The sequence below is a fragment of the Sebastes umbrosus genome, chromosome 5 (genome assembly GCF_015220745.1).
Source record: "Sebastes umbrosus isolate fSebUmb1 chromosome 5, fSebUmb1.pri, whole genome shotgun sequence".
NCBI lineage: Eukaryota > Metazoa > Chordata > Actinopteri > Perciformes > Sebastidae > Sebastes > Sebastes umbrosus.
In genome coordinates, this window is record NC_051273.1 from 17,782,499 (window position 1) to 17,804,659 (window position 22,161).

At 41.6% G+C, this 22,161-nt stretch overlaps 1 protein-coding gene and 1 long non-coding RNA gene across 5 annotated transcripts in view; one reads left to right on the plus strand and one right to left on the minus strand.

Moving 5' to 3' along the window:
• Positions 1-14,367, minus strand: part of tle2a (TLE family member 2, transcriptional corepressor a) — a 60,738-nt gene extending 46,371 nt beyond the window's left edge. The window contains exon 1 of one of the 4 annotated variants that reach the window (XM_037769172.1): positions 14,226-14,367. Coding sequence is in view for 3 of the 4 variants with exons in the window: in XM_037769168.1 (XP_037625096.1) it covers positions 4,657-4,680 (24 nt within the window). In the remaining variant the exon portion in view is untranslated. Of the gene's footprint in view, positions 1-4,656; positions 5,592-14,225 lie in introns of those variants that run through there. The other 3 variants (XM_037769168.1, XM_037769170.1, XM_037769169.1) reach the window with 3 other exon arrangements.
• Positions 5,706-7,106, plus strand: LOC119488023. Its single transcript, XR_005206851.1, has 2 exons — positions 5,706-6,184; positions 6,504-7,106. It is a non-coding gene; the product is annotated as an uncharacterized LOC119488023 (long non-coding RNA).
• Positions 14,368-22,161: the final 7,794 nt, after the last annotated feature.

Sequence of the window (22,161 nt, forward strand, 5' to 3'; positions counted from 1 at the left end):
ATAGCGACTGTCAGATTAAGATAAGTTTATAAAATAAAATATCGATACTTGACGTCTGTGTATCGATACAATATTGCCACGCAAAATATCGAGATATTATGCTGTATTGATTTCCCTCCCACCCCTACTAGATATTTATTTAGAAAGACCACCTTGGAGATGTTGGGATGATAAGAAGACATACATAGATGAAAATTTAGGCCAGTATTTAGTTGAAAACACATTTTTTGCCCCCCTTCCATAATGAATTACATTTCTTGATTTTATCATATGGCCCCAAAATTCTCTAAAAAGGTCCTACCAGCTCACGGTCGACATATTGAAGCTCAATTGTGAACTGTGTTGAGTTTCAAATTGGGCACTATTCTGAAATCAGAGACCAGATCTTCACATTACGATTGTTTATCACTGAAATATGGATCTTTAAAAAAAAAAATAAAAGAAATACTTCATATGATTCTCAAGTGATCCGAGGCACTGACCCAGGCTTTGTTTTGTGGTGCACTCTGGCTATTGTTGTGGCATTGCAATAATGAGTACAGTGCACCAAGGTACGGCAGAGCGATATGGAGAAAATCAAATATCATGATTTTTTTAATCAAATACCTCGATATTGCAACAATATTGTACGGTTGACTATTGGTGCTTTCACAAAATATTTACACAATGAGATTTTTGATAAATAATCATCAGTAATGTGGATATAATAACTAAGTGGGTAAAGGCAAATAATAGAACAATTAGAACAGTCTGGTAAGTTCAGAAAATTACATCACTTTAATGTAATGCAGCATTTAAAACCAAGAAAAGACACTTATGCGATATTACTATATCCAAAAATCTAAGACGATATGTAGTCTCATGTTATGATATGGATATAATATAGATATTTTGCCCAGCCCTACACTAAGGTCCACATGGTGTGATGTACTTGAATATCAGTTAAAAAACGTGAACTATGGCACCACAACATTCAGTGTGTAATGTGGCATTGATGCTCAGTTTGGTTTTGGATTACATGATTGACTAATTATTACACAGCTGAAGTGACGCTGTCACGCTAAGCCATTATACGACTAAGAAAGGGTTTTAAGTGCTGGAGTCCGTAGCGTGCCAACAGGTTCATTTGATACAGACGTTGACAAGAAACATCTCTTTGACTTTGGAGTTGCCTCTCTGCAGTCCAAGGAGACTGTGCCACATAAAATTAGCTTTTCAAGAAAGTCCATTGAGACACGGAACAGTCAAACAAATCCAGTTGAACTGTAATTAAACTTAATTGGAAGAAAATATAACGGCCAACACACCCAAGCTGTTATCAGCGTGTACAGACAACTACAGCGCAGCTCTAATGAACGTTTACAATGGACAGTATGAATTAGTGGTTTAGATAATGTGACAAATGTGAGGACGTTTTAGAAACCTGTCTGATCACTGTTTGCCCTGATAGATTATGAAACTATAAACTACTATAAAATATGTATGAACAATTGTATAAACTACAAAAATGTAACAAAGGTTACTGCCTGAAATGGGTCAGTACTCACCAGTACTGAGTACCAGCACTTCTGATTTTTGTCCACATGAGTAGCCTTACTTCTTATTGCCTGAGTCTAGGAAACACCTGCGTAACTGTGTAAACACATAGCTAGCTTGCACTGAAAATGCCTTTGGTATTCCTTCTCACTATCCAATTTAATCTGTAGGGCAACAGAAATCCTATTTTAAGTTGAAAGATGAAATGCAAACAAAATACATTTAAAGTGAGATATTACCAAGAGTGACGCACATGTCAATTTCTGCTCCAATCTTTTCAAAATAAAACTACTTCTGTAGGTTTAGGAAAAAATCGACTTGATTAGGTTTAGGCAACAAAACTACTTATTTAGGTTTAGGAAAAGATTGCGGTTCGGGTTAAAATAACTCCGGAAGTGCCGTAACTTAACTACGGAAGTTACATGACAAATAAATCAACATTGACTTTTGGTTACACACGGGACACCAACAGCGGTGTCCTGGGCGAAAGTCCAGTGAGTTTTTATTTTTTTTATCCACTCTGACCTCCTCCCTACGCAGCATTTGCCACTCTTTATACTTCCTGGTTCACAATTTGTGGTTTAAATACGAGTTGGTTTCATACTGATCATCACAAAATCATCACGTGTGTTTATGTACACGAATCAATGCTTTAAATATCCTGTCTATTTCGCAAACTGCTGTGCGGCTGGGCTGCTCGTTCAGGATATAAAAATGCACCCAAGCGTGAAATGAATGTAGCACAATTCTTAATTATCATTTGATAAACAAAATAACTATACGTTTGCTAATACGGGTCACATGTTTATATAATATATGGGTCACATCCTTCACAGCACACCGGTATCCAGCGATGACAGGTTACTGCCAGCCCTGCATTTCAGAGATTTAACAGTTTGCCGGGTTGAGTGGCCCTTCGCTCCGAGGTGCAAACAAGAGCTACTGATGGTCGGAGACTTTCTGAGGACGGGTGTCTCTCACATGGTACTGTTGAAATGAAGCGGGGCCGCTGGCCTAAACATTCCACCCCGGACCCGCCGCAGTCTGCTCCTCTCACCCCGGGACGCCTGCCCATACATTAAGATGTGGTTTGGAGCTCTCACAGGAACACAGCGAGGAGAGGCTGGATGAGAGGGATTGGGTTTACAGTGCAAACCACAGACCCACAGTCTGCCTCCTGCCCTGCCTTATTGCAGTCAGCTACACTACATACACAGCTGCTGGTGTGTGTGTGTGTGATGTTTGGATAGAGGGGACTCACAAGATCCCGTTATCACTCAACGGAAGTACAGGCTGAAAAACATAAAATGCTTGATGCATTATAAAGTTTATGTGTTGTTTTGGTCTTTACCTGTGCGAATTAATATGTGAGAATAATTGAAGCAGCAGTGGGTAGAAATGGAGCAAATATGATTAAAAAAAAGTTATTTTTATAAAACGGTCACTATATCCTAACAGTAGAGCATGAGACAGGTAATCTGAAAAAAAAATATCATGTGTCTCTGTGTCCTCCGATGATCCTAACGGCATCTGCAAGATTTCACAGCCAATCGGAGCCGAGCTGGAGCCTTGCCGGCTCTGAGCAGCTGTCAATCACTCGCAAACTCCGAACAAACGATCAAACCTGGCAGCGCTGATCAAATATGAATCAATAGTCTGTTACTGTAATGCATATTTCTCGCATAAAATGTTTTCGGAAACATCTCGTAGTGTACTGTTTAGCTATAAAATGAGAAAGTTTGTGACCCGGCAGCCATGTTGAGATCAGTTGAGGAAATACCACTCACCGCCCACCAGCCGGAGCACACTTTCTCATAGAAATAGATATTACAGTAACAGGATGTTGATTCATATTTGATCAACGCTACCTAGTTTGACCGCTGATCGGAGTTCACGAGTGATTAACAACCGCCTCCGTTGAATGAACAACCAATAGGAACGTTCTCTCTCTGAAATGAACGAATGAATGATTGGTCAAAGTCTCCCGTCACGGTCTAGATTTATTAAACCCTGTAAACAGAACCATGAGGAGGTGCAGAAGTCTTGTTTTCTCCCAGATCACTTGAATTACAATATGCTGAAATGTTATTATGGAATGTTTTGCCCCAATGATGCCAAAAATATACTGCAGGTTTAATTAAAGTGACAATAGACACACATGAAGTTCACAGTGTGCTTAAATCTGGTTTCAATGGCTGGGACGTGAATGTCAAAACACAGTCAGGGGTGGGGTGCAGGGTGGCATGGCTGAGGAATGTAGATGAGGGTTAGGCAAATGAGCAGGTCTTAATTGATACTTCACACAGCTGGAGGACCAGTGTTTATGTATTTCAGTCTGCTCAAAAGGCTCTCCACCTAACTCGACTAAAACAAATTAAAAGCCGTGCGGCATGAATTTCGCTCCCAATCTCGCAGAGATCCATCTAAAAAAACAAAACACAATTTCTCTCTCATTTTTTAACAGCCACATTACGAACCCTTATCGATGACTTTTAGGATATGAAAAAGGGGAAGCTTCTAGTTTTCAGTCAATCAATCAGTAAATCAGGGGGGGCATGAATCACCCCCTTGATATGATTTAAATAATGAATTTTTGAAAACAATGAGTGGCACTTGAGAAGGGCAGACCATTGAGTGAAGGTGTCAACAAGCCAAGCTGACTCACTCCCATTTCCATCTACCCCCCTCACAGCCCCAGCAGTGAGGAAGAGGACAAACAAACACACACTTCATCATCTGGGTCAACTCCACAATAGTGTGGGAATAGAAAGAAGGAGGCTTTTCTAAAAACTGGTGGTAGTGGAGGTGGTCACCAAGGACATGAGATTCACACACAAAGACACTCAGCAAAGTTGGACTGACAGCAATCAGCCTGACCTTCATCAGACAAAGATTACACATTCATATACAGACAAAAAACAACATGTAGTATAGTATATAGAGCAGCATAATTCCACCACAAAGGAGTCCCCGGAAATGCATAGTAAAAGCATGACAAAGACAAAAAATATCAGCTTATTGTGGCTCAATATGGGTTTAAAAACAACCTACACACGTTGTATTTAATGCGGATATATAAGACAATAGAGTATAGTATGTGTAACACAGCAGCCTACTTACCGGTGGTCGGTTTTGAGGAAACATTGTCGACTTGTGCGTCTGCTTGTGCGGTTTTTTTCGTCCTTCTTCTTCTTCTTTCTCTCCCTCTTTTTGGGGCGGAAAGGCTTCGTCGAGAAAATACGAGCAAGCTACTATTGTTGGGTTTCTCAGAGAGGCATTTGGCCCGCTTTCAAAGGTAATGGCAAAGCTAGTCTCGGCTCGCTCATTCCTTCCTTGCTTTGCTTCAAGACTCTCCTTTGTTCTGGTGGGTTTATATCTCCAACACACCACAGCACCACACCGTGCAACCGTGCAGCAGCGAGGAGGACGGAGGAGAGGAAGAGGAGAAACACCCCGGTCCGGTCCTAGCAAAAGCGAGGGAGCTCCTCCAACAAAAAGTCCTCACAACTTAGAGCTTATTCCAGCGAATTTACAATATCGCAATTTGGTTTTTCCACCTCTCCGATGTGTCGTCGCCGCCGTGCGTAAAGGCCAGAGAGAGAGAGAGAGAGAGAGAGAGAGAGAAGGGGGGAAATGTGGTTTGCTTGTGGCTTCAGGAGACGGACACACCGCCGGCACATTCAATGCAGCCGCAGCCTCTTTTGTCTCTCTGGTTGGCCTGCACTCTGTTCACACACACACTCACACACACACACACACACACACACACACATACACAACACTCCCCCCTCCTCTCATCCTCAATGGGACACAACATATGAGTTCTTTAAGGAGGGAGAGGGGGGGTAAAAATGTTTTTTTGTTTTTTTTTTAAACACTTGCTTTCCTTTCAGTTTGTGTTATTAAAATTATTATTATTTTTTTTTTAATGTGATGCTCTTTTTTTTTCTACAGAAAATTAATCAATTTACAGTCTTCAAATAGTCTGATGATTTTTTTTTTTTTTTTAGTGTTACATTGTAATTAGAACACACACATTCTAATTCCATAAAAAAAAGTGCAACATTTGTTTTAGAATTTAGAACGTTCAGATGAATTGTTCAGTGATTGAATGAAAATCTCCACGTGGGGCTCGGCCTCGGCACGGTAAACACTGGTAAAATCAGCCAATGAGCGTCGAAGACACCCCACGTGGGGCGTGCTGACCGTTTCCTGATTGGAGGGTTTAGGTAGCACAGCGCTCCGCACGTCAATCAAACAAGGCTACAACTGCTCTGCGAGGTTAACCCTTTCCTGGGTGCAGAAGCAAGGCAAGGGAAGGGAGTGATTGAGGATGTGTGGTAGCTGTATCAAGATTCAGTGGTTTTCTCTTTTTTTTTTCTCCCCCCCACACAAACCATCAATGCATTGAAAAATCTTAAATTCTTTCCCCCCAATTCGTCCTTGTTGATGTGGAAATAAATAGACTCTGCTGCTCATTTCTAGATGTCAAAAATTAATCATGACCACAGGGAGCTGACCAAACATGAAATACATCTAAATCAGAGCCGGTGCAGAAACACAACGGTGATAATGCTGCAACCAAGGCCGGCTCTAGCCTCTTTTTAGTGTCCGAGGCGAAGTTCGGCTTCCCGGGTTCAATAGAGAGGTGAAGTCCCTCCACTTCTGGTGGACACCATGGCACCTTATTTTGGGTATAAAATATGTACATTAGTCAACGGCGAGAGATGACTATTGATCCCGTTTGAATTGCTCCATGAATCACACATATATTTGTCGATTTAAAAGATAATTTTGCAAAGTCAAGAAAGTCACAGTTTGTCGTAATATCATTACGTTTTGTGTGAAACCGCTCAGTGAACTACATCTCTCTTCTCGCACAATATACTTCACCAACACCCGCTAGCTAACTTAGCTATGTTGCAAGCACAAATGTAACGTTATCTTACATGATGTGTTTTATCCAGCGACTCCTGGTCTTTTTTTATCAGCCGGGGAGCAAAAGAATGAGCGAAACCCGTCGCACACAGACAGACATCGTAACTTCAGAGAGAGAGAGACATCACTTACGCAAATTTTGGGTGTGTGGTCTTTCTAATTACGTATTTTCAAAGTCTGATACTTCCACAGCTTTTAAACAAACAGCCTCTTTCGTGACTTGCAAAATTATCTTTTAAATGAACAAATATGTGTGATTAATGGTGCAATTCAAACAGGATCAAAAAAATATTTGTCTCACATCGTTGACTACCGTTTATATTTTTTTCAGAAATAAGGCCCCGTGATGGTACACCGGAGGGAGCTCGACTACACCTCTCTATCCTCCAGAACCCTAGTCCTAAACCGCAACACACAGCGGACATCACAATGGTTTTCAGACAAAAATTAAGATTTTTATTTTCATAAATAACTGTATTTATCAGCTGGACCACAGAGGGCCAGCCCTACAAACGCAAAAGTCTGTCACTGAGTGATGAAGTTACACGATTGGTCAGCCAAGTGTTGGCGTTTCCTCATTGGCCGTTGCTCCTTCAAAATAAAAAGGCAGGGAGCAGTCCTTTTAGGCAAACGTTTAACTGGCGTCTGATAGTCGCTTTCAGTCCAGAATGGCGGAAGCGTAGCTTTACTGCCGGGCGCTGATGTTGCAATGGAACTTTTTGGCAATATACTTTCTTTGCTCAAGTGTCCTCGCCGGACCTGGTGGACATGTACCGCTGGATTTAACATTATAGACATGACCACTGACTATTTATGCAACAATTTAGCCACAAATTCACAGACTGACCAGCGCCCCCAGAAGGTGGTGCGCTAGGTGACCGCCTATATGGCCTATGACTTAAACTGGCCCTGGCTGCAACGCTTGCATGGGCTTATATTGAATATGCGCATTGTTGTTACCTGGAAAAGGGAGAATTATTCTGTTGAAGAAGGGAGAAATGGTGGAAAAAATTGGTATTCTGGTGGCACGACCCCTTTGGCGGGGCTCATAATTAGAGAGAGAGATATTGAAAAAGCAATTTCTGACAGTGGAAATCACAACCTGCCAGAGGTGGAGTTGGAAAATATAGATGTGTGTGTGTGTGTGTGTTTGTGTGAGAGTATATATGTGTGTGTGAGAAAGAGACAGAGAGAGGAAACGCAGAGGGGGAGGGAGGGAGGAGGAAGAGAATAAAGGATGAAGGACAGCAGGGGGGGAGCTGAGAAAGACGAGCCAGTAGGAGGGTTAGAGATTGAACGAGAGGGAGAGTGCACACGGGTGATGATGAAAAAAAAGTGTGTGTGTGTGTGTGTGTGTGTGTGTGTGCGTGTGTTGAGCAGACAAGTGAGAGAATGAAAAAGAGGGAAGGGTGAGGGGAGCAAGTGGAGAGGGAAGGAGAGAAAGAGGGGGAAGAGAGAGAGAGAGAAAGAAAGATTTTATTGCCATTTTTTCCCATGAATTTTAATGCACAGCGCTGGTCTCCCTCCCGGATTCTGGGATCACATTTATTAGAAAAAAAAAAGTCAGGAGGAATGCAGTGCTTTGCAGTCTGCTGCTGCTGCACGGGGAGATGTTTCATGTTGGTGTGTGTGTGTGTGGGTGTGTGTGTGTTGGGCTGGATGGGTGGGGGTTGGGGTGAGGTTGAGGGTGGGGAAGGGGGTGCACAGGATGTATGAGGCTGCGTTACTGGGGGGAGGCATAATAATATAGATGATAGAAAATGATAAGTGAAGGACACATATTATTGCTATTGGCAGGTCAGATGAAGGAGTGTGCTAGGTGTGTGTGTGTGTGTGTGTGTGTGTTGGCTGGGCTCCAGTGATTAAATACACCACAGTGCCCTTCTCTCGTCCACAGAGAGGCTCAGAGCGACGGGACATCAAAGTGGCCCCCACAGTTGGACGGGACACAATGGTCGTAGTAATGTTACAGGAGCTCTTGGTTTTAGCTCAGTGGTGTGAGGCTGTAAAGAGACAGTTCTGCATGTATGCTGACTGCAACTAAACACGTGCTCACCTACACACACCTGTCTCAAAGGGCAATACAGTGGGAAGAGCCTGCAGCGTCCCTTTATTATCCCAACTTAAAGCTGCAACAGGCAGAATGTTTTTGGCATCATTGGGCAAAAATTCCATAATAACCTTTCAGCATATTGTAATTCAAGTGTTCTGAGAGAAAACTAGACTTCTGCACCTCCTCATGGCTCTTCTTTTAGGCTTTAAAAAAATCTAGCTGGTGACGGGACACTTTGGCCAATCACAGGTAATTTCAGAGAGAGAGAGCGTTCCTATTGGCTGTTCATTCAACAGAGGCAACTGTCAATCACTCAAGAACTCTGATCAAACGGTCAAACTAGGCAGCGCTGATCAAATATGAATCAATATTCTGTTACTGTAATGCCTATTTTTTCACCTCAAATGTTTCCGGAAACATCTTGTAGTGTACTGTTTAGCTGTAAAATGAGAAACTTTGCTCTGGCTGGTGGGTGGTGCTTGGTATTTCCTCAACTGATCTCAACATAGCTGCCGGGTCACAAACTTTCTCATTTTACAGCTAACCAGTACACTATGAGATGTTTCCGAAAACATTTGAGGCGAGGCATTACAGGTCTGTGAAATCTTGCAGATGCCATTAGGAGCACAGGAGGATACAGAGGCACGGGATTTTTTTTTCAGATTACCTGTCTCATCATAGTGACCGTTTTATAAAAATAACAATTTTTTTTAATCTTATTTGCTCCATTCTGCCTCATTCAGCTTTAAGGCGAGGGAAAGAAACCAAACCACCGGCTATCCACAGTACAGTGGACAAATTATCAGGAGCGATGAGGTGATGAAAACAAGCTCACTTCCCATGAAAACCTCAGAGACGACTTCATTCCTCTGTGGTTGCTAAGAGCGATATCAGTGTCAAACTGTGACGATGATATTAGCACTAAATAATGCCCCAATAACACCGGACAAGGTCTGCTGGACAGAGATCCGGTCAAGAAGATGAACTCTCTTTTCTTTTGTTCTTTGGAAGGCAGCACGATGAGAGCAGTTATTAAAATTTTTTTGCTTGGATCAATAAGCTTCACTTGTCTAGACGCTGCCAGTTGCAGGATTGTATTCTAAAATCCCATCTATACACTCTGAGGTGCAGAAACTCTGAAAATCAAAGAAAAAATCCACAGTAGAGTGGACGGATGCATTTCCCTGCTCCTTCTTGTTGTTTGGAGTTTCAAGTGTTTTTTTTTTTAATACCAGTGATGAAAGGTCAAAATTAGATGACCACTTGTGCAATCAAGTTTGATTTATGAAATATGTTCAGTCACATCAATGGTAAGCATCAGGTTCAAAGAGCAAGGCCTTTTTTCCAGACCTACAATTTTGCAACAATCATACCAGTAGGAGACATCGTAGACACAGCAGGGAAACTATTTCCTCCAATAGCAGTATGGCCTCTACAGACCACAATGCACTGCAGCTACAAGACATGCTGCTTTTTGAGGGCTGCGGCTACATCTTTTCTTGACATGAAAAAGCCCACGTTTTAATGTTTTTTATTCTGTTCTCTATCATTCTCACCATGCACAGTAGGTTGTACATGCAGACGAATGCAACAAGTTCATTCATCTTTTCTTGAAAGGTTTAGGAAAATGAAGAAAAACATGAATTGATCTTTAAGCAGTCAAAATCAACTTACTTAAAAGTACATTGTGTAGGATTTTGTGGCATCTAGTGGTGTGGTTGCAGATTGCACCCTTTCAAAACTGCGGTAATGTGAGCCACCGAGTGCAAAACCATGGTAAGTGGAAGTTCGCCTCGCTCAGAGGTCATCAGAGGACGACGGCTGGCGGTACCACGGCTCATGTTACTGCAGTTTCACAAGCGTGTGGCAGAACTACGGTGGCCTTCAGGTAACATAAAAACGTGAAAGGCTCTCTCTAGAAACATGGCGGAGCCACATGGTGGACTCCGTGAAGAGGACCCGCTCCCTATGTAGATATAAATGGCTCATTCTAAGGCAACAAAAACACAACAACTCTTATTTTCAGAAAGAAAACATGCTTATTAATGTGGTTTTGATGCAAAAAATAAAGTGACGCCAAAGCGGCGATGTGACGAGTTGGGATGAGATCGTATTGTCCATTTCTGCTAATAGATCCCTCGAAATGTTACACACTGTTCCTTTAAAAAATGCATTTAATTTCAAAATAAGCCCTGGAACACAAATCAATGACCTCTCACCATGAAAGCCAGTTAAAGAGTAGATTTTTCCTTTAGTTCAGCTTTCTTCAAATCAACAGCAGACATAGCTCTTCATTAAAAAAAAAAAAGCATCCCATGGGGAAAAGAATGATATTGGAGGAAGGTGCTTCGGTTTTGGGTCATAAACTTTTGGTTTTGTGGTATCCCTCCCTTCCCGGCCCCACCACCTCCCTTCAATTTCCCCAGTGCCTCTGGGATGGGGTCGAGAATGGCTCCTGCCCCAGCGTGGGCTTGAGTGACAGGAAGACAAGGCCACAGTGTTGTCATGGTGGTGCCGGCAATCCTCCCCCCCTCCCCCTCACCTCCGTCCCCACCCTTCTTCACCCCACTTTGCCCCCACCCCTTCCTCTCTGTCCCTCATCAGACAAGCTGGGTGTCAGCGCAGAGACGGCACTGTGATTTATTGGTCTCTACTCCTCTGGGACACCCCCCATCCCCCTAACACACACACATCCACGCACCCCCCTTCCTCCTCGCACACCCTCCATTTCTCCCATCCCCCCCCCCCCCCCTCCTACACACCTCTATACATCCCCTCCCCTTCTGTCCTCTCCTGCTGCATGGCCCCTGGGGGAAAGAAGGGGTAATGACCCACATCAGCAGCAGCTACGCTCACATGCACACGCACAAACACACCCACCCACACACACACACACACACACACACACTTCCTCCTTGCAGGCAGATACAAATAAATACCCTCTGTGACACACATACGTACACGTATGCACACATAAAACAGACGCTGACACATTTACGCCCACGGCCATGTGTATGTGGGAACGCAGGAATTCGAACTCAGTGTCGTATACGTTGTTGATCTAAAGTCTCCACTGAAGAGATCAATACTGAACCATCTACTTCTGAGGTATTTGCTTAATAGTTCTTTCTTTTTTGTAAATAGGGCACTGTTTTCATCATAACCTCGGGAAGCGGGAATGTACACCTCTCCTCTTCACTGTGATTTTTTTTCCTTTCTAAAACAGAACAATGGGATGATTTGTGTCTCTCTGCAGTGAAGAGGAACAAGATCTCCTTTAGACTTTCCAAATATCTAAGAATGCATCAGTTTGCACAATTTGGCCATGAGATACAAAAATTGCACGGTCACAGAGGTAATGATTAAGCAAGAGGACTTTTTAGAAAATAGTTTCCTCGTGGTGTCTTGTTGAGAAAAAGATAACTTCATGTGTGAATTCTTAGACAAGGTCAACACAACGGTTCACATTCTGCGAGTGAGAAAAAGAGCATCTATTCAGAGGTTGATTTTGAATTCAGGCAGTCGATCGGCACAGAAGGGAGAGTGAAGAGGTTAAATCTGAGCATTGACTTGCAAATGCTACTGACAGCACTCTGCGTACACTGTCACTCATCTCACACAGCCCCAGCGATGCTCACCCTGCAAAAAAATATGCAGTCCCTGCCACAGGTTTCCACTTTACATGAGTGCTGGCAAGCTGGAGAGAGCAGATCAGGTGTTAATTTGTGTGTTAAAATAGGAAGGAGAATACATGAATTAATTCTACACACAAGGGATGGAGGAGAGAGTGAATTGATCTGTTGGATGTTTGCAGAGTTTGCTCCAAAATGAGATAAGATAAGATAAGATAAGATAAGATTAGACAAGCCTTCTTTACGGCTCATCATCCAAAGTCCTAAATAAACTCCAGTACATCCAGAACTCTGCTGTCCCACAACGTATCCAATTCAATGTCCTCCTGCCTCACAAAGCCAGACTCCCTCCTACTTCACCGACCTGCTCCACCATCACACTCCTTCCCGCTCCCTCTCCGCTCCTCTGATGCCAACTTCCTGTCTCCACCACTCAGAACCAAGCACCGGACCCGGGGCGACAGAGCATTCGCCATAGCTGCCCCCTCCCTCTGGAACTGCACCAACCTGTCCACGTTCAAATCATAAATCACAAATTCACCTTTTTAGAACTGCCTTTAAAGTAGCAGTGTGTAGAATTAAAGCAAATATGATTTAAAAAAGAGTTATTTTTTATAAAACGGTCACTATATCCTGACAGCAGTGCATGAGACAGGTAATCTGGAAAAAAAATCATGTGTCTCTGTGTCCTCCGGTGCTCCTAATGGCATCTGTAAGATTTCACAGACCGATAATCACAGATTTAATATAATGATATCTGCCTTCCAAGTTAGGGTTAACGAGTGCAAATGCAAAATATCAATAAAGTTGCAAGTATAATTAAATCATAAATATCATAAATATCAATAAATTCAAAATATACACAATGCTAACTGGCATTAAAAACAAACAAACAATAGCACATGGCTTTTCTTAATAAATAATGACACTAGAGATACTGCACTGGTCCTAAAACCAACTAATGTAGCACTAATTAGCCACATTTGTGAAGAGTGAGATGTTAAATAATGTATTAACTTCATTGTTGTTGGATAGAGGCAGAAACAGTTTACATAAAATGGGTCAATATAATGATATCTGCCTTCCAGACAAACTCCCACATCAAAACTCAAATGCTGTGTTGTTGCAGAGCCTCTTGTGTGTTTTTACTTGAACGCATACAGGCACCAAGCTAGAACACTGCATTATACTGCCACCTGCTGTTCAACAGGAGTACTGCAGCCAGATCAAACTGAATAAGGTGTGCTACAGTAAATCTTTGTCACTCAAGGGCACAATACTGTGCTTTTATTAATAAATTATTTTATTAATTAAACTATTTTTTTATTATTATTTTCTTATTTTTTACTATGACTATTTTATTTTATTTGTATATTTGTGTGTATTTATTTATTTATTTATATTTATTTTTGTACACTTGTTTTTTTTGAGTGCCCTCTGGGTATTGTCATGGGTGGGGGGTGGGTGGTATAGCTATCAGTCCAAACAGGTTTGTGCAGTGGATTGTCAGAGTTGTATTATAAAAATTCAGAAATAAACTCTGTTTAAAAATAAATAAATAAATACATTATTGTCAACACTGTATGCTAATACACCTACAATATCTCAAATGGAACTATTGTATATTAATTTAATAACTTAAGTTGCTTAACAAATTCAGATGATTAAAATATAATACAAAATATAATCAACTAATAAATGATGATGCATTATTATAGAATAAAGCAGTATATAAAGACATTTAAATGTGCTCCAACCTTACTTTACAAGCTGCAATATGAAAGTGATGAACACATGAATGCATCAATCATTTTAATACTATCATATAATATAGATTTTTCTGCAGAATGAGTACTTTTTGTTACTTTAAGTAGCCTATATTTGAAGATAATATTTTGCATTTTTACTGAAGGAAAATGTAGGACTTTTAATAGAGCATTTCTACACTATAGGCCAGTATATACCAATACTAGTTTTATTTGTTCAATGGGGGAGAAAAAGTGCTGATCTGACTACAAACGTCGGTACAACCTGCTTTTCAGGAGGAAGTTCCAAAACCAACTTACCTGCTAGTTTACAAGGTGTTCTCTTCAAACAAGTCCGGGTACAAACATCAAACTAACACTGACAAACAGCAGATAAATTAAATATTTACTATCTACTTTACCTCGTCTTTAGGAAGCAGTGAGGTGGAGGACAATAAATGCTACAAGACGCCATTTTCCGGGCTGTAATTATAGCTTTGTACCACACGGTGTCGCCGTTACACTGTAAATGCTGAGCTGTCAGGAAGTCAGTGAGTATTCAAGCAGAAGGAATCATTATGTGTGAAGCTGGAGTATATATACTGTACATGTGTGTTTAGTCAGCACACAGGTGCATTACATTATTTTCCATGGAGACTTATTCTCTCACACACACAAGCAATTAAATCCGGGAATATGATTTCCTCACAGCCGCTTTCACAAACGAGAAGCCTACCGAGGGCCATGTAGGGAGGATTTACTCAAATAATCATAATCCAACAATTATGGCTTACAAAAAAAATAATTAAATCTTGACTCGCACCTTCACTGGTACCCTTCCCCCATATGGTGCCTGCGGACAGAGCTCTAAATACCCTGAATTTAAATTATTTATAGGCTACCACCCAGTCAGACCACAATATTTTCACACATTCACACAAATATTTATTATGTTATAAAAAAAAAAGATTTTCTGTCACAGTCAAAGCTGTCTTTTGAAAACCTATCAAATATAGGCTATTTTATGTCAAGTTGTTTTTTAAATGAAAAAGTGCCTTGGGGGTTTGGTCAACTTGCTTTACAACATGGTCTCTCTTATAAACTTGCATGATTACCTGCTTTATCATCAGTGAGATTGTTAAAGTGGTTCAGATTGTCTTGTCAAAAATGTTTACGCTGTTTCTCAAAGTTAATTGCATATGACTTCATCAACAAAAGACCTGTAACTTATAGAAAATCTATGTGATTATGCAGCACTATAATAATACTACTATAGTAGACTGTAAGGTTTGTGGTTCAAGTTAATACAAAGGTAGGTACTATCCCAGCAGGCTTTGATTTGGTGATTATTCAGGCCCAAAGACCATCAACTGAAAACAGTCTTCTTCTTGGTTGTGTCTAGAAGGGAGCCCACAAATTACGAAATCTGAGTAAGCTGACCATAATGCTTTGTACTTAAAATGTTAGCCTGCAAAGTTTCTAGCAACTTCAGGCATCAAATAAATGTAGTGGAGTAAAAAGTAGTGCAAAGTAGCACAAAAATGAAAACTCCTCAAATTTGTACTGTATTGTACATGACAGTATAGTCATGTACAATATGTAATAGTGTATAGTATGACAGTACATGAGTATATCAACTTAGTCACTTAAATGGTAGTTGGTGACATGTCTGGGTCCTGCAATCTGCAATATATATATACATATATTATATCCTGTTTTTTAACTTCCTAAATTCTGTAGGATCATGAGGTCAAGTAGAGGACTTTTGAAGCCATAAGGTTTAACTCATGGCAGTCAAATAAAGCAAAACTTTCAATATTTTATGCTTCATGAAACGTTTTTCATAATGCAATCGGAAAACTCAGCCACAAGCTCTTGTTTGTCTTTCTTTGACCACTTTACCTTCTTATTATTACTTGCATTTTTAGGAATATGAACCATCTTCTCCTTCTTGGCCGGCAGCTTCCACACTAACATTTTCCCTGCTTCCATTCACTATTCCCTCTCGCTCTGCAGATTTCTGGCACAGGAAGGCATCTCGTATTTTCCAGGGGAGACCAGCTGGCTGTTGAGCAGACCCAAGCCTCCCACTTCCCCTTGTGGTCCTTCTCTCTCTCTGCTGCAGCTACATCGACAACAACAGCTTCAGATTCTGCTACTGGTGCTATTGTGTTAATAGATATTGTAATTTTGAGTCCAACTATCATGTAGCAATGAAACGCTGGAGGCCTAAAGCAATTTCCAGCACAGCTATGGGATTTATGATCAGCAGGAAAATATGTTATGACAAAGACGGACCACATTTGGAGTAACTATGCAAACAGGAGTGTTAAATAACAAGTTTAGAAGGATATACAGCACCCCCGTACCCAGCTGGGGGTGAGTGACTGTGTACTCAGTGGAGCTGATTTAGTAACTAGTCACACCGTTTAGTTTGGGTTCCACAAAAATGTAGTTAAAGTGTCACTTAGGAAAACATGTTGGTGTTTGTGAAATACCATCCCTAAACTGTGAAAATGCTGAGTTAGAGGTTTTGGATTGTGTGTGTTGAGCTCGCTGAAGGGTTAAATACACACACACACTAGACCTGTATCCCCATAAGATAATACATAACTCTCTGCAATCTAAATCTGGAAACTTAAACATAACATAACAGCATTATAAAAATGTCCTGGGTTAAATACGTAGCCGTGTCAGAGATGCATATCATCCCCGGGCGATGAGATGGGTGGTCTCTGCATGAGCCCAGCATGCATGAGTGCTTTACAGTATGTTGCTGTATATTATTAGTATGTCATTTTCCTATGTAAACATAACGACAGAAAGAAAACTCTGCCTTTTCCTGATTATGTGCATTAATAACCGCAGCCTGTATTCATCCACGTGGTTCTCAACATGACATCATTCCAGCCTGAAACAGGACCTCGGGCTGTTTCCCCAACAGAGGCCCTGTCACACAGCGACGTGCCCGAGGTTTGTTTACCTCTCCGTGTCGCTACTATTCCACAGCGGGACACGTTTTCCCCTTCACCATAAATCTATAAAGTCTCACAGGGTCGAGGGAGAACGACGTGAAGCCCCCGGCCGAGGCGAGAGGAATGGTGTGTGTAAATATATAAATATATAAATCCCTCATCAGGGTCACTTGTGGTGGTGGTGAGGATGGCTAGCAGCCAGATAAGCTGCTTCTGCTCTCTCTCTCTGGCTGCCTGAAAGAAATGTGCCATTATCCAGCGAGGCCCCTACAGCCGGGCCCCCGAGCACAGAGCTGCTGTCCAAGACAACATGCACAGGCCAAGAGCCTGGAGACTGGATGCTGGAGACGAGAGAGAAAGCTTCAGATACCTCCTCAGACTGTTTACGACCACCTCCACTACGGCCAAAAGCTGCTCCTGCCGTGCTGCCTTCTCCTCACTGCTTCTTTATTTCCAGCAGGTCAACGTCTGCAAAACTCACCAGCTGTGTAGACATGATCTCTATAAAATGAAATGAAGAGTCTCCTCCAGCAGTTCAGACTGCAGCTGAATTCAGACTTCCTCTCTGAGATACAAAATTGCAAGAGACATGAATAATATGATGCCTGGCAAAATCAATGTGGCCTAATGGTTAAAAAAATCTTTGCATCTTTGTCCTGGCTCACTGTATTACGTGAGATGCTCCAGAACATTATAGCTAAAAGCCAAACTGCAATCTGATTTAGATAATACATCACATAAAGTCTGACATTCTCATTAGATTCGATTCTTTAAAATCCTTGTCACTGGTCTTAATACACTCTTTCCTCACGTATTCCTCAATTTGTGTTGAGTCACCTATCCTGGTCAGAGCTCAGGTGTTAAAGGACCAGTGTGTAACATCTGGCGGCATCTAGCAGTGAGGTTGCAGTTTGTTGGTGCCAGTAGAAAATCTGGTAGAAAATGTACGGTCATCGACGTGAAAACTATCTAGAGCTGTTGTAAGAGTACCTTAGGTCATTTGGAGAATAGCAGAGTCAGTGCTTAGAGTGTGTGTGTACGTGGGACGTGAGTGATGAAGCAAGAGAGAGAGAGCGGTGGCAAATGTGTGTCAACGAAGTGATCTAGCGGAGCAGAAGACAGATTTAGTTTAGCTCAGAGAATATCAAGTGGATGTACAGTGACGGTTGCAGTTTGTGCAGAAATAAATGCTGCAGCTCCTCAAGACCAACAGAGGTTTCCCGTGTCTTGTTTCCCGGCGGCTGAGTGGAGTGACGGGGGTTAACTCCGGAGCGAGTAACATTATCGACTCCGGCCCAAGCAGGAAAAGTTAACACAGTGGTTTGTCCGTTCTGGGCTACTGTAGAAACATGGCGGCCGGCTCCGTGAAGAGGACCCGCTCCCTATGTAGATATAAATGGCTCATTCTAAGGTAACTAAAACATGATTCTTATTTTCAGGTGATTATACACTAAAGAAAACACACTTAACCACTAAATACCCCTTAAATGTTACACACTGGTCCTTTAAGTGGATGAGCAGATCCAGGAAAATATCCTTCTCTGCAACAACTTCCTCCTCCTTCTTCCTGGGGATGCCCAAGTAGTCCCAAGGCAGCAGCAGGGAGGAGTAATGACTCTGTCATGTCCAGGGTCCTCATATTAAAACCGAAACACCAGGGCCCACTAACGGAACCAGGACTACAGTCTGCAGACTAGTGCTTGGTGGCCCGAGGAGCTGGCCAAAGCTCAACACTGGATGAATCCTTTTTGGTTCAACACATTCAAGGCAAATTAAGTATTTGACTGGAGACAGAACAGTACATCTAAAAACCAACAGTATAGAGCACACCTTTAGTGTGAAAAATACAAATATGACAATAATAATTATATGAAATCAGTGTGATGTTTGCTGAATATCTCTCACAGAGATGTCCATGGAAACTGCAGTGAGCTGCATATTGGAAGTGGAGATTTAGAGATTAGGACGGGGCTAATCTCTTCTTCCACTTTCACTTTATCAGCAGCTGAGGCTGTACCGGATGACAACATTACCTGAACGAGCTACGTTTGACCCCTGATTAGTTTTTATCAGGATAAGACCAACATTTGCAAATACATTAAAAGATAGGTTATTATAACAAGATCATTTAAGATAAAACTCCTTAATAATAAGATCTCTATAAATTAATATCAGCCGGTGTTCAACAATGTCTGACCTTGAGTCAGCTGGGTCCATGTTGCCGGATGGGATCACTACCACAGCAGTCTGCACAGGGCTCAATCTCTCAAAGATACACCCTCAGCTGACTCATCAGGTAGGCAGCTCACAATATACCCATAATTATAGTTGCCGTAAACCCCTCAATCACTGCTATGGAGAGATGTTCTGAAATTAATGACAGGTTTAGGGTCACTCTGGGCTGTTATCATTTATTATAGAAGCAAAAAAAATCAATTGAATAAATCCATGAATCAGTTACAGAGGCAAACAGCTGCATGTTAGTGGGCTGGGAACAATTAAAGTAAAAATAAATGCTCTCAGTGAGTAAATTATGAAGGGAAATAGGATGTTGTCTACTAATTAAATATAGGGGAGAACGGGGTTGGTCGTCACACTTTTCACTTTCATTTGAATCTCTCAAAAACTGTATCGTTAATAGATTTGATTTCAATGTGTAATGGAAGCATAAAGTGTCAGATAGGAAGTGACCTTACTCTCCTTAAGCTTATTCTGTTCAAAAGATATGGACTGTCAAATATGTCTTGTGCACTTGTGGCAACCATTGCTATCGTAGGGTTGGTTGTCACACACTATGGGGTTCGTTGTCCCTATGTTGATTTAATGTGGAAAAATAAAAAATGGAGGCAAACTTACAACAACCTAAGCAACACATTCTCATCCCAACTTGTCACATACTGCCGCTTTGTCACGCCCCTTTGCGTCACTTTAGGTTGGGGCAACAAAGCTTCTCAGTTAGTTTTAGGAAAAAACTACATGGTTGGGCTGATTGTGACATGACATGACGCACAGGACACAAACAGCGATCTCCTGTATGAAAGCCTTGTGTTTGTTGTGTTTGAAATGACCCTGTAGGTGACCTCTGACCCTAATTCTAAAAGAAATCCAAAATCGTTTGACAGCGCCCTCTAGGGAGCGAGATCTAATGTGACAACCAACACTGGTCTCCCTTAAACAGTCTCCAGTATATGACAACACTCTAACTGTGGAAATATGAGCTGGGTATTTTGAAGGATGATGCGCCCTCACCATAAACATGCACACTTTTCATAAATAACTGTTGCTGTGATGGTTTCTTGTTGATACATTAATTCAAGCACAAATTGATGTGGACTATCTGGGACCAAATAGATTGTTAAAATATGTAAGGTCAGTAGAAGCTGCCTTATTGTAATGCAATCTGTGTGACGAACACATTGAACCTCATTAGGTTTTTCATAGCAGACATGATAAAACTCTGATCATGAAATAATTCCCTGGTTAGAGCAGACAATTCATCAGATTTGAGTCTTGTGGGCTTAATTATAAAAAAAGCATATTCATACTGTTATTTCAAATTACACAAGGCCATGACACTGGCTGACGAATCTGGATTAATAATGTTGGTATGTGTGAGTGAGTGTGAATGTTACAGCAAAGGGGTTAATTAGCGTGCCTATTTGCAGAGGCGATACTTTTGGCTGTGGTGTATAGGAAGACTAGCTACTGTCTATAATAGGAAGAGAAAAACAACAGAGACTAGCTGCTCATTTCTGCAGGCATTTTAATTGCTAGAATACAGTGCCAAGCTAAAAATGTCTCCACTGGCCTCCAGCATGAGAAAGACAGAAGCTGCTCTCTGTAACACCTCTGAATCAATGCTGCAGAATAATGTTATTATTGTCAAAAATACACGGATATACTGTATATGAGACATACATAAGGTCATAAAACTAGATTTTCTTATAACTTCTACAAACTTTTTAAAATGTAGTGTTGTAGGACACTGTGAGATGTGCACAGTATCCTATCCTTGGCAGAAATGGACAGCTGGTTAGACTACTATCAGGTCATTAAATGGGCGCTATCAGTGGTTATAAGCATCATAGATGTGGACCAGTAGGGGCATGCTACACCCACTAGTAGGTTTTATCATTGATTCACATGGGCGATCTCCAAAAGAAGGAATAAAAGAAGACGACAGTGAATGGAGTAATTATGACACGAGCAAAAGCAGAAGTCAGGCGCTTGATAACGTGAAACTCCATATGTCCTGTTTTGTTTGTGTTCAAAACATAATGTTTCATTCAGTTTCATTAACAACAACAGTTGTAGCTCTTCTCATTGATTGCGCTTTGAAAGGTCAACAGCAACCGAGGTGAGAGTTGAAATAATTTGAACTTTGAGCGCAGTGCTCGGTGGCAATTTTGAGCGATGCGCCACGCCAAGGATAGTGCTTCCGCCTAGTTGGGCGGCACTGCTCTCCCCATAGGAAAACAAAGGCACAGTCAGCGCAGAGTGATTTTTAACGACTGATAACGCACATTTAATGAGCTGATAACAGTCTAATCGGGTGCAGTGGAATATAATATTAATAAGTATGTTTTCATTAGTGAATAATTACCTGAAAATAAGAATCTTTGTGTTTTCGCTACCTTAGAATGAGCTGTTTTCGCGTCGGCCACCGTAGTTCTACACGCTTGGCACATGAGAAGTTTCAGTTGGGTGCAATTTGCAACCTCACTGCTAGATACCACCAGATCCTACACACTGTACCTTTAAATTAGTGTAATCTGTACAAATTCTTCTGTCGCTCCCTCGATTCATCGCATAAAAACACAAGAAATGACCGCTCAGACTGCTCAGCTCAGCCAGAGGCCCCTCGTGTAAAAGTTACATTCCTCCTGCCCCTTTGATTTTTTTTCAATCAATGAAAGTGTGTCCAGAGGGTCAGAAGCACCAGTACTTCCTGAGGCTGCAGTATCGACTGTGTCACTGTGGGTGTTTGTGACCGTGGAGCACTAATAGGTGACTTTCTCAGAGGCACAGTGCTGAAAACGGGATGTAAACAGTTCCAGCTCGATGGAAGCCGCAAGATAATAAAGTTAAATTCGACACAGGCAGAAGAACAAGTCCATGGCTGTGCTTCCCATTTATCCACTTCTAATAATGTAAACCAGTTCAGCGCTCCTCCAAGTCTGTTTCAGTTTTACACCACCCTAACCCCCCTGATTCCCTTCACTTCTTATGTTGCCTCTATGTTCTCCATCGGTTCCTACAGGAATCTTAAGTGGACACTGACC